General features: G+C 40.0%; 1 protein-coding gene across 5 annotated transcripts in view; it reads right to left on the bottom strand.

Moving 5' to 3' along the window:
• Window positions 1-1,934: 1,934 nt before the first annotated feature.
• Tcf12 (transcription factor 12) overlaps window positions 1,935-13,833 on the bottom strand; it is a 268,114-nt gene continuing 256,215 nt past the window's right edge. For all 5 annotated transcript variants that reach the window (XM_050127365.1, XM_050127384.1, XM_050127395.1 and 2 more), the window contains 3 exons: window positions 13,035-13,267; window positions 9,153-9,306; window positions 1,935-5,474 (listed from right to left, as the gene is read on the bottom strand). In XM_050127365.1, coding sequence (XP_049983322.1) covers window positions 9,164-9,306; window positions 13,035-13,267 — 376 coding nt within the window. In that variant the 3' untranslated portion in view covers window positions 1,935-5,474; window positions 9,153-9,163. The remainder of the gene's footprint in view (window positions 5,475-9,152; window positions 9,307-13,034; window positions 13,268-13,833) is intronic.

A 13,833-nucleotide genomic window follows, 5' to 3' on the forward strand; every position in this document is an offset into this window, starting at 1 on the left:
GATATTATGCTTATTGTCCTATTCACAACAGCTAGAACTATATTAGATGTCCACCAACAGATGAATGAGGTGGTGGCACACACCTTTAATCCCAGCACTTGGGAGGCAGAGGCAGGAGGATCTCTGTGAGTTTGAGGCCAGCCTAGTCTACACAGTGAGTTCCAGGCTAGCTAAGGCTGTAGTTAAAGGTCTCAAAATGACAATAAAATGAAGAAATAAGAGTCTCAGGCTAGAGATGGCTCAGTGGTTAAGAGCACTTCCTGGTCCTCAAAGAACCCAAAGTTGGTTTCCAGCTCAAATGCTTGTTTTCCGAGACAGGGTTTCTCTGTGTAGCTCTGGCTGTCTTGAAACTTGCTCTATAAACCAGCTTGAACCTTAACTACTACACTATCTCACCAGCCCATGATTGGTTTGGTTATTTGGAGTCTTTCATGAGTCCATTCAATTTTTAAGATTCTCTTTTTTAATAATTTCTAGAAAATATCTTTGTTTTTTTTTTTGATGGGAATTGCATTAATCCTATAGTTCGCTTTAAGTAGTATGAATGCGTTAACAACATTAGTTTTTTCAAACACCAAACATGGTATTTTCTTGTGTCTCTTCAATGTCTTCCAGTCTTGAGGCATATACTGGCAGTATTTTGTAGCTGCTGTGAGGTCTGTGTCTTTGATAACTGTTAATAGACAGAAAAGTGGATGCCTTTTATAAGTTCATTTGTGATTTGTAGCTTGAGACAGGGTCTCCTGCAAGCTAGGGCGTTGTCAAACTCAGTGTAAACTGAAGATGACCTTGAACTTTTGATCTTCCTGCTTCAACCTCTGGAGGCACGCAGCACCACACCCACTTCACGCAACTTGGGACTGAGCCCTTATGAAGACATTCTAGACTAGAGTCGTCTTTCCTATGACTATGCTCAAGAACCCAGCAAGATCATAGGGAAACACCCAAATGAGGAAACAGGCTTTGCACAGGTTGGCCCCAAAGACATGCACTGTCCACTCTCCACTGTGAAGGACTCCAGAACACCAAGCATAGCACCCACAGGGGGTTGTACCTAGATTTACTTACCAGAGTCCTTGGAAGTACGGGCCTCATTCTTCTACATGTGTAAGTCCACTGGCTGTTGAGAGCCAGAAGGAAAATCATTTCATCAGACTAAGGTCCATTTCCTTTGCAATGACTTCAAAAGGCTTCGATTTTGTTCTGCTAAGTTGTATAGGAGCTGTTGGCAGTCACAGTAGTTTAACTTCAAGGCCTCCATTTAAGGTTCTCATTTTGGGAAGCTGCTGTTAGTTGTGTGAGTTGCTGTTAACACCTTGCTGCAGAGTTCAGAGGCCTGAGACTTGAACACCCAGGTGTGCAACAGGCACAGCTCTCTGCTGTTAACCACTGCAGGGTTCTGCATGTCCTTCCAGGAGTCAAGTGACCCTCCTCCATGCTCACTCTGTTCAGATGGCAGGTCTGTATCAAGGCTCAAAGGCCATCCCTGCCTATTCACTCCTTCCAATAAGACCATTTATACTCTGAACTTGCCCCTTGGCACCTGCTTCCTGGAACCAAGACTGACAGCACTACCCACCCACAACGGGCACTGAGCAAGGCCTTCAGGCTCGTTCTACTGGTATGTGATGATACATCTTCAGTCAGTGTAGTGGTCACCTTTAATCCTAGCACCTCAGAGCCAGAGGCAAGCAGATCTCTGAGTTTGAGGCCAGCCTAGTCTACCAAGTTAGTTCTAGGACTTCCAGGACTACACAGAAAAACCTTATTTTGAAAACCCATAAATCCTGAATACACCAACAATGGAAACCAGAAGCAGTGCCACCTTTCACTGGAGGACTGCAGAAGATGTAGGCTCCCACAGACACAGCCTGCTATCTCCTGGGGTTACAAGTCACTTCCCACAGTGTGGCTGAAGAGGAACCATCCAGGAACTGGTTAAAATACTATTTATTTTAAAAATATTCATAATTTATTGATTCCTTACTATGTGATAGGAATCATGGTAGAGCTTTCCATACATTGTTTCATTCAATACTTACACAATTCTTGTACAGATTCTCCACTTTCCAGATAAGGAAAAGGAGTTAATTAGACGTTGAGCTTGGATTTGAACAACTGACTGATGCCAAAACTAATACTCTTTAGCTAAACACACACACACACACACACACACACACACACACACACACACACCTCAAGTACACCCACCCCTTATGTGATGTCTATTTAAAATAATTGAGTTTCTAAGGAAAAAAAAAGAATTCATCAACTAGAGAGAAATTAGTGGAAATAAATAAAAAAATGAAACCATTGAGTTGAATCCCTTAGAAGTTGTACAGAGAGAAAAAAATTGAAGACAGGGCTTTTGTAGGAAAAGTTTTAAGTCTTGACCAGCTCTAAGTGCTCCTAGACACAGGATTTTTCTGGGCGCGCTCTTATAAACCCGTCAATGAGGCAAGGTGACTAGCTCTCCAAATCTGTTTCACTTCTAACATCAGATATTTTCTTCCTGTATGAAGGTTTTTTTAGTTTGTCATTTTGTATAAAACTAAAAGGTTTATATTTATCAAACCACATAAGAAGTAAAATGATCTGCTGTGCCTCACATGAATATCAAATCTCAAAATCCACCTGGTTTCTTCATGAAAAAGACCTCCAGATGGTCCTTATCTCAGGCTTCTCATGAAGTTCTCATAGAAGTTCAATGCATGCATACATGTATACATGTGTGTATGAATGTAGTGTTAAAAATGGATGAATAAGCTTTTAATTACATTGCCATCTCCCTACTATGGCAGGTTTGATTGCTTGTTTATTTTTGGTTGTAGGTGAGAGAAGAGAGACAGAAAAGATTGTGAGGGTGTTTTAAGGGCTGTTAATAAAACCCTCATCTGAAGTCCTTTCCCATCATCTTCATTCTTCTCTACATCTGCAAGAGGAGATTTTCTCTACTACAGCATCAGAAGAGAGGGCAAGAGAACTGTGCAGGTTGGGATGTGTCATCTTAGCTTTCCCAGGCCCATCTGTCCTGCAGGGTCACCCGTGAAGCACAGTTAGTGCAGACAGGAAAAGCAGTTTGAGACTTTCTAGGAGGAAGGAGGTAGAGAAAAGAAAACAAAATACATTATTCTGTGGGAAACAAAAGTGTAAAAAACTCACTAGTTTACTATGTTAAAAAAAGGATGGCACATTTATTGCTACATAAATGTTATATACATACTGCGTTTTCTGTTACAGTGACAGAAAAAAAATTTGAACTTCTTGCTGCTGGTTGAAAAGGTTTATCAATAATACCTTGAATTTGACACAGGATACAAATCTGCAATAAATCGACAATGGAAACTGGAGAACAAGATGAAAAGCAGCTCATCTCCCAACAGTTCGCTCTCACAATACTCCATAGGAACTACACGGTATGCTAGAACCTACTATGCTCTTAAAATGCTATTGTAAATTTCTGATATTAATGAACAGGTTATGGTAAATAACCCTACATTTTCTTTAACTACCTAATATAATAAAATAAAGTAAGAAACTTTTTACTGAAAATTTTTGATTTCAAAAATCTAGAAAGAGTAATATTTAGAATTCAAGAAATTTTCTTACAAGATTATTGTATAAAAGACTAGCTACAGTGAAAAATAAGCCAAATGTTTTTTTTTCTTTCTATTTTATGAAGGAAAGCTTCTGGGCATACTGCAAAGTCTAATATAGCGAAAAAGACAACAAGCTCTGAAGAAAAAGGCCAGGCAGTGGCTTATGTTCACTCACACATCATAAGCAACAACTTCTGTTTGAGCCGATTAACACTGAAATGAAGAACAAGGCCACAGGTAGTCTGATATAACTGGAGAACATATACAACCTAAGTCCACTAAATTCATCAAAGACTGACTTGTTAGAAATAGTCCTGATGGAGATATGAAGTGCTGTCTTAATAGCTTTTGTTCTTTCAAATTCTCCGTTGTTTTAAGTTACAGAATGACTTGGGATTTTTCTTCTATGTGCAGACTGCTACTGATACTGGCTCTAAGGAGTTACTTAGCCAAGACCATCATGTTCAGCATGTTTTTCTCTCCCAGCGCTGCTGTGGTGGAAGACAGATTTCATGGAAGTTCAAAGTGATTACCGTGTCTTAAATACAAGTATGAAGGATTAGAGATAGAGGGGCTTTAATAAGTAATGCTAAGATGGAATGACAAGTACAGCTCAGCGCTAATCTAGCTCTTCCTAGGGCAAAGGCAGGTGGTTTGTAGGTGATTAAATCACACCCTGCCCCAACTGCACTGATCAGTCAACCAAAGGACAGAGAAGTAAAGGCCAGGGTAAGGAAATGTGACCATTGCTCTTGGATTCCATAGGTAATTAGCCTGGAGTGGTTGTGTGCGTTCAAACTGCCTGTCCTGGGGACTCCCGGGTTCTGTTACGCTCACTATGATCATGGCCTGAAAAGTCATCTTTGTATTGTATTGAATGCATTTTGTGCTTACTTACAGCTAACACTTTACAAGTACCATATTATGTAGTACTTACTGCTTGGAAAACAAAGCAATTTCTAAAAAGTAGACTCTCCCTTGTAAGTTACATTTCTTGCTATTATAGCTTTACTATGAAACCTAGAAGCCTGAAAAGTCTTAGTGATTATTAGAAATAAAGCAATGTTTATTTGGGGGCAAATCCAGGGGACAAAATTTCCCCTTTCAAAATCTTAGCTAGGCTATGGTCACAGATGGTGTCTGCTTATCACTGCAAGGACATGAACAAAGCACACAGGGCTGGAGGAGGGTTCTGGACTGTGACCATAAACTATGCAGACTTAGACCAAATATAACAACCACAAAGAGAAAATAAAAATGAGTGAAAAAAGAAGAGAGAATGCTATACCAAGTAATATTTTCCTATTTCATGGAAAACACTATTCATATGGCGAAGGTCGGAGAGGGCAACAAAGGACTCCCTTCCTTTTTAAGACACTAACAGGTATGCCGGGAATGCTAAGGGCCAATGGTTGCCACTGCTTTGTGAACAGCTTTAACAATGCTGGCATCAGCTGAGTGTACATCAGCTTCCCACATGAACTTTTTCCCTTTATATGTAGACCTCACAGTTCCATAACAATAAATAAAATTTGTAGTTACAATGCATTTGTCAATTCAGTTTAGGCACAAGGCAACTTCCACGTTGAGTGGAGAGATGAGACAGTCTCTGATTGTGCAGAAGCGACACATTGCTTACAGCAGAATGATACACTGCAAACACCTCATGGGCCGGCGTTCTCTGATGAGCTTCCTATCCTCACTTCTGATGGAAGTGTTGACCAGCTACTTTGATCATAGGATTACATTTGAGTTTCTTGCTTCAAGTGTTTTGTTTTTCTTCTCCTGTCAGGTCTGTGTCTTCAGATAATCTGAGTTGTCCAAGTCTTTATGAGGAGAGGTCACCTTCTATCTAGCCTACTGATGATGCTGGAACTGTGGCAGAAAGAGGGCAGTTAGTATACAATTATCAAAAATAATACCACTCCCCCAAATCCCAATAGTTGTTCATTATACCTAGGTTTGCACTAAAGTGGTCCAAGTGACTTATACAAGAGTCTCTTTCTTTTAAGGTATCAGAAGTTCTTCCTCATCTGAGGGAGCTATGACCCAATATCCTTATTGGGTGCCTGAAACTCTGTAAAGAACTAAATCTTACTTGCACTACGATTTTTTTCCTATACATAAATGCTTAGGATAAAGTTTACAAGTTAGGCAAAGAAAAATATGGGCAAATCAATAATAGAATAGAAGACTTTTAACAATATATTATAATTTAAGTTTATGCTTTGGGGCCATTAGTAAGTGTGATAGGGACATAGGGACTACTTCAACAAGTACTTATGGTAGTGGGTATGATAACCAAAATGGCTACTTAGTGAGCAGCAGGTAAGCAGTGCATATGGAGTAGATACATTAGACAGAGCAAAAGGACTGAATGTAATTTCATTATATATATATATATATTTCATATATATATAAAATATCAAAACCACCCATGTTTTTTGGAGACAGGGTCTTACTGTGTATCCTTGCTGGCTTGGAATTTGCTATGAAAATCAGGTAAGCTTAGAACTTATAGAAACCCACCTGTCTCTGCCTTGAAGTATTGGGGTTAAAAAGACGTGCCACCACACCCAGCCTTCATTACAAACTGTTTATGGACTACTGTTGTGTAGTGAGAATTCTAATTGATCTTAATAATAAAAACCCAGAGTCAGGTATCAGGGTAAATGCTGAAAAATCAAAGAAGGAGCCAGCCACCAGAGAGACTTCTTACCTCTACTAAATTCTCAGACTGAATGGGACTGAGCCCGTCTCCTTCAGCCTTATATTCCTCTCTTCACCCAGCCATATCACTTCCTGTCTCCACCTTCCCTAATTCTGGGATTAAAGGCATGGGATCCCAAATTCTGGGATCAAAGATGTGAGCTGTTATTCTTTTAGACTGGTTGAATCTCAGGTAACCCAGTGTGGCCTTGAACTCCTGATTTTCCTGTTCCACCTCCCACATGCTAACCAAGTGCTAAGATTAAAAGGTGTGTGCTGCCACTGCCTGGCCTCTATGGTTAACTAGTGCCAAGCTCTGCCCTCTGATCTTCAGGCAACCTTATTTGTTAGAGCACAAAGAATCACACTGGCTATAAGTAACTGGAATCATGGAAAGTGAAGCTAACTTGTGAGTTTTACCTGATGTGTATGTAAAGGAGAGCTTATGACTAAGAATTTATACAACAGTTTAGCGAGACAATTATGCTAACCTCCATTTTGGGAACAGGTAAGTTGGCAATAACTGACCTCAGATTCTACCCATTGACTGCTCAACACTGTAACCACAACACTCTCTCACTGCTGCCCCCAGTTCACCATATTGGGTTGTTTATATTCATTTATTCTAAACAGAAAGTTCTGAAGCCCCAGTTGCTGGTCCAAGGTAGGTCCTCACTAAATATTTGTCTAAGGAATTTAAGAAATTATCTTATTAGTTCAAATTTTATACATGTGTGTTTCCAATATAATGCATGTTATTAGTAACCCTGAAAAATTCTATTAAAATTACTTATAATAGAACAGTTTAGGAAGAATCAAAGACAATACTGTTTGTTAACAGTGATACTCCCGGGATCGAAAACTATTAAAAGCTACTTGGTTTTACAATGGTGGCAAATTGTTGGAAACTTTTTGTATGTTTCCTGAATTGTTACTATTACTATTAATAAGCACAGAAGCACTTTTGCCACTGTGCATCTATGGTGGTCTAAGGCCAACTATGTGGATTCTGGGGATTGAACAGGCTTACAGGATCACTGGGCCCCTCAGTGAGAGTATTTCCACATTATAGAGAAAGATAAGGCTAGAGATTCCAAAGCAGCAGAAAGCAAAACAGGTGAAAAAAAAATCAAGAATAAACTGAGGGGAGAACAACAATAGCAGACAGGAAGCAAGACAGGCTCTGAGTGTAGTAAATGTTCTTTTCACAGTCTGAGGGAAACCCATGACTTGAGCTTTGTATGAATTTACTTCTTATTACAGCTCTTCTAGACCTGTCAACTTAAAATGTCGCCTCTCCACTGAGAAACAGTGGCACGTTTTTATCTGAAGACACAAATATGTATTTATGAAACAGACCAGTTACTTTCCTACAACATTTTGTCTTCCACGGAATGCAAGGCTTGCCTTTTAGAAAGTGTGGAAATCAGTAAGCTCTTGCCTGAGGACTCTGTGACGTGAAAACCTAGTCATGATGGAGATATTTGTGGGGAAGTGTTAATCGAGTTCCCTTCAGGGTGCTAATGTTACAATGATAACTATCAGTATACTGACCTTTCTTCCTTTTTTTCCCCCACATTCATTTTTAACTGCAATCTAATTTGATTCTGGTAGTGTTGGCATAAACCAAATCCTACACTGAAAGAGCAGTTTACTTTACTCACTATTCTATCAAATTCCAGATTTTTATCTCGAGATAGTCACAAAGCTAACCAAAAGAAACTACATTTGATATTCCTGTTTCCCTCCATTTGTCCCTACTATTTTATATCTGCTAAAAAACTTTAGAAAATTACTATATACAACACTGAAGGCAGGTTAGGAAAATGGAATTATGGCTGTGAGTGATAACACATACCCTCAATTTAGAACTTGGGAGGTAGAGGCATGCAGATCTTTGTGAGTTCAAGGGCAAACTGGTCTACATAGTGAGTTCTAAGCCAGTGAGGGTTACATAGTAAGGCCCTGTCTCAAAAAAACCAAAAGCTAAAACCAAAAATCCCCAATGAAGTTATCAATTCTATTCTTAATCCATGCTGCTAGCTAAAATGCTACTGTTAAAAATAATTATAGTTCACACAGCTTCCAAAATATTAACTTTGAAGTCTTCAATAAATAATACTCCACCAGAAAGAGGGCTACTTTGGGTGTATCACCTAACGTATTTACATTCATCCACCAGTGGGTTCAGAGCACAGCAACTGCATTTGACACTGTGTTAGGAATCCAAGTGCAAGTGTGCAGTAATGACCTTGTAGAGAGGAGCCACATGCAGATGGTTAGCGGAGGACTACTCCATGGTATGGCCCATTCTTGTGAACAGAAGAATGTGGACCAAGGAAAGAAGCAGAGAAGTTTGAGAAAGGAGTCACTATGACATTGTCTTCTTGGAGAATGAGCAAATGTGCTGACTAAGAAGACCTGGCATCTCTTTATGAGTTGCAAGCTATTCAAATGATCTGAATAGTAATTTGGTCTAAAATGATACTGGTTTTGATGAGACAACAGAAAAGCAAACAGATCACAGTATTCCAAATTCTAAGTGACCTTTACAATTACCAGTGCCTGCCAGAAAGTAGCTCCATAGTTCTAACCACTTTAAAATAAAGTGGTGCCGGGCGATGGTGGCGTAAGCCTTTAATCCCATACGCCTTTAATCCCAGCACTCGGGAGGCAGAGGCAGGCGGATCTCTGTGAGTTCTTTGAGACCAGCCTGGTCTACAGAGCTAGTTCCAGGACAGGCTCCAAAGCCACAGAGAAACCCCGTCTCGAAAAAACCAAAAAAAAAAAAAAAAAAAAACCTAAAGCGGTGTCTTTGTACTTCCTTCCCAGACCCATACGTACCTGGCTGATGTTTACAGATGACCCATAGGGTTTGTAGTTTCACTAAGCCCAGGATGGGTTCCTGGCAGTGTGGTTGGTGGCTCTGCTGACGCAGCAGAGACCTTTTCTTCTTCTCTTCTCTTAAGGCAGGCTGCTTTGGGGTTGAGGTTCCTCTCTATAGCAGGAGAGAATTGTTATCAGTATGTAAGAGGGCAGAACAAGGAGCTGAGGACAGGGGTTGGGCAAATGACACTGAGATTGGATCTCCAGGCCTGATTGGTCTGGTCTCTGTTACCCAGGATAGCCTTTAATTTGTCGTTATCTTCCTGCCAAGGATAAAGTCTGCTGAGTTTTAAGTTGAACAAACTGCTATTGTTCTTTCTGTGAGGATGATCAATCTCTGTAATTTCATTTTTATATATTAAATTTTCTAATTTACAGAGGCAACCATGATATGCTTGAACTAAACCTTCAGTATTAAACGAGACACAAGAATTCTTAGTGATCACTTTGTATTTTTTTTATTTTTGATTATTATTTAGTCTTCTAGGGTTTAGTTTGTTTGAAATCCACATGTTAATATTTAAACAAATCTTGGTAAGTGCTATTATTTGTCAATCAAGTTCTCTTTATGGGTCCTGCCATGATAGGCTACAGTGAATTAATATGTAGGCCGGGTACACTCTTAATGGAAAGACATCTGTGCTGCACTTCACATTTACCCGTTCAGAAAACTATGCCTTTATAGGAACACATGAAAACAAGGGAAGCAGACCACCATGACTTTCTTTCCTTCCCTACCCTAATATACACATAGAATAAGATGACAGAGTTCTTTCTGTGGCTGTGGTATAGCAAGGAAGATGCTAAAACTTTTTAAGAAGATAGCCAAGATGACAAGATACGATGTGTGATGCAGGTGTCTCTGAGAAGTAAAAAGAATAGGGGCTACCATGAGAAATGAAAAAGTGGGGTCTCAGAGATAGTTCAGCAGTTAAAAGCACGGTTTGGCCTTCTTGAGGCCCTGAGTTAAAACCTCAGGACCCACATGGTGGTGCAAAACTGTCTATAACTGTAGACTCATGTGGTCTGATGCCCTCTTTTGGTGTGCAGATGTAAATGAATATACATATACATAAAATGCATAAATATATCTTTTAAAAAATGGAAAGGTAAGCATAGGTATCTTGCTTATGACAGTTTATTTAATTTTTGTTTCTGTTATAAGCATATGCTATATGAGGCTAAGTGCCATGCACATCAGTTTATAAACTGATTCAAAATACCTTAATGGATACAAAAAGATCATTTAAAACTAAACTGTAATGAGCATATTATTCACAGAAATGGCATTTTGGGGGGGGGAGGAGGACAGAGTCTCACTATGTAGCCCAAAACCAAACCAACCAACCAAACCCTAAATATGTCTGCTTTAGGAGACTACTGTAACATGAATAATAAAAACCCAGAGACAGAAATTGGGGTTCAACCCGAAAACCAGAAAAAGCAGCCAAGCCACTATAAGAAGTCTTACCTCTACCAAGGTTGGATGACCACAAACTGAACAGACTAAGCCTCTCTCTCCTCCCATTTTATATTCCCTCATTCCCTCTAGTGCTGGGATTAAAGGTGTGAGCCACCACCACCTAGATTTGTTTCTGCATTGATCTTGTGTAGCCCAAGATGGCCTTGAATTTACAGGGATCCGTCTGACTCTGTCTCCCAAATCCTGGGATTAAAGGTGTGTGCCACCATTACCTAACCTCTAATGGCTTTAAGACTTGCCTCTGGTCTTCAGGAAAATTTTATTTATCAAAATACAAATAATATACCACTACAGACTCAAGGTTGGGATTTGTCAGATGCAGTCTGGAGCACATTGCAAACCAAAAGGTGCCAGACTAGGCCTACTAAACCAAGTAAACAAAGCACACCTTATGTAAACTGCTGGGCTCAGGACTACAAGTATACCAAGTCTTCCTAAATGAACATTATTACAAGTCTCAATTGCTGGAGCTACAGTTCAGGCAATGACAACTATACCAAGCTTAGAAGACACTGCCAAGGCCCAGGCAGCACTGGGAGCTGATGAGATACTGGACAGAGGCATCTGAATGCTTTTCAAGGAGCCTTGAGAAGGAACTGTAGGATAAAGGCTCTGGCCTTCAGGCTTACAGTATGAAAATAGAAGAAAAGGCCTTCCTGAGATTAAAGCAATCCCTAGGACAGTTGCAGTTCAATGTATCTGAAGCTCATTCATCTCTAATCAGTAAAGAATTCCATAGACAGCTCAGAAAATGTGAAAAAGTCAGAGCTACACTCAGAACAGTACAGTTATGAGGTAGTTGGACAAGCCTGGATGTTCTCTATGACTTGGTTTTTCTGTTCAGTTGCATGTTACAAATGAACAAGGTCCACCTGTGAAAGGCAGGGTTTCTAACTTTTTTCAAATAATGAAACATTTCTCATTTTAATGGCTTGGATTTGAGAATATGTATCTCCACTCGAAAGCTTAAAAAAAAAACTGTCTTTAGCTCTAATACACGGTGGGAATGAAAAGGTGCTAAATAAGAATAAATTCTGGCAGCTTTGCTGATCACACCGACAGAGAAGACAGCTTTAACAATAAATTGCTGGTGAAATCAAGAGTTAAAGAAAAGGAGAATACATCTGTGGTTTCCTCAGACACTGTTGATTTCAGAGTGGGGCCAAGTGTTCATTCAGATACAGTTCAAGAAATAAGTGGGTGGTAATAACTGAACATGAGAATGGCTAAGGAAAGAACAATGTTCCTGTTACTATCACGTGAGCAACTGTCAGTCTTGGTGCATTACACAGGAGGCTGTAATTCTTCAAGATCTGGTTTCATGAACACTTATCCTCTACATACATTTCTAGGGTTTTGATCAAGATGAGCACATTCCTGGTTTTAGGAAAAGGGTGACTATACAATGTTCCTACACATACAACATACTGGAGGGACATAGAAATGAAGAATCTGCAGCGATGACCGGTTTTTATGAAGGTTTGTTCCAGTGATTCTCTGTGTAGTCATCTTTTGTGATGTTGACGGATCGTGGTTGTAGTTTTCAAGCACTTGCCTACCCTACTCTATTTAAACCCAATACGAACATCTAGATAACCCAACACAAGTAGGAAAGAGAGTTGCTCACAAGCAAAGAGACTTGTATAAGGCTTGGGGTCCAGAGCAACGTTTATTAATTCCTTGCAAAAAGGTTGTAAATAAAACATTAGCAACTGACAGACTACACAGGCGACTGCTGAAACACAAGCTAGACAGTGGAACCTTAAGGGCAGAAGTGTCTACTATTTGATAGCTGCCCAGCACAGAGAGGTGCTATGACAAATACAAACTAAACAAATGAAGCTTTCAAACCACACATGTGACAAAGGTGTGTCTTAGAAGTATATGTCATTTCTAACAGAGATCAATAAAGCAGCTCTGAGATCTAACATGGGTATAAAGGACACCAGTGTGGTAAAGACAGGGAGGAGCCATGCTTAGTCACACTACTAACCAGCAGTATTTGTAGAAGCCCCAGGGTAAGCACGTGAGGAAATCCAGTGCTAAGGAAGGAATACAGCATGGTGCAGAGAGGAGGGCAGGTTGAGACAAATTAAATTCAACAGTGAAACATAGACACTGAGTCCACAGGAGGAAATGGGCTCCGAGCTGAACAGCAGGCTGATGCTTTTTGTTCTCTGCCCCATTTCATAGGATTGAGCTCTACAGGTTTGTGGGAAGCTCCCAGCCTATAGATATTGAGTCTAAGAAGTACAGGAGAGTTGGATCCTGACGGCACAGACAGTTTTCAGACAACTTGCCTAAGCAAAGCATAGTTAATGAATGTTTGCCTGTTTGTCTCTGCTGGGCTGACTTACCTCTGACTTGCTGTTCTAGACTAAGGATGACTGCCACGGCTTGATGAAGAATGAGGAGTTTTGTCTGAGGTTTTTCACTCTTCAAATGAAGCTGACACATTCGGCCAAGCTCCTTGAATGCCTCATTAATATCCCGCACACGCAGGCGCTCTCTGGCATTGTTAGCCATCCGCCTTTCCTTCTCCCTTTCAATTTTCTGTTCCGGATTCAGATCTTCATCTTCATTGGTACTGCTGGATAACAGTAGAAACAGTGTCTATGAGCTTCCTGAGAAATGCTGACTGTGCCAAATTATAAAGTATAAAGGTGAAAATGGAAATTTTAACTCCTACTACTTAGCTATATGACTTTCCTCTCTTCACTGTACCTGAACAGTTAAAGTTGTATCATGATTTTAATACATTCTTCACCATACATTTCAGCATAAAGGCCTTTCCATGAAAGCAAATTATTCATAAACAAGAAACATAACTAAATTCTACCACCTTGTTATACAGATAGGACCCACACAGCAGCAGCCTCAGTGTTACCAGGACCACCTCAACACAGACTTTCAAGTCTACACCCAATCTACAGAACCAGAAGCTGCATCTTATGAGTTCCCACTGATTCAACTGCACTGAGTGCTGAGGGTCCTGTCTCTGAGCATTAGCACAACATGCCTGCTTAGAAGCACTCTGGCAATCACCTGGAACACAAGGGACAGAAGACAAGGTACAGATGGTCTCAAAACATAGTTCTGATGCTGATGATGTGATGATGAAAAAATTTGGAATTTTTTTGGAAAGACAAATATATA

The sequence above is a fragment of the Alexandromys fortis genome, unplaced genomic scaffold, assembly GCF_014885135.2.
Source record: "Alexandromys fortis isolate MF-2015 unplaced genomic scaffold, M_Fortis_MF-2015_v1.1 scaffold_22, whole genome shotgun sequence".
Lineage (NCBI taxonomy): Eukaryota > Metazoa > Chordata > Mammalia > Rodentia > Cricetidae > Alexandromys > Alexandromys fortis.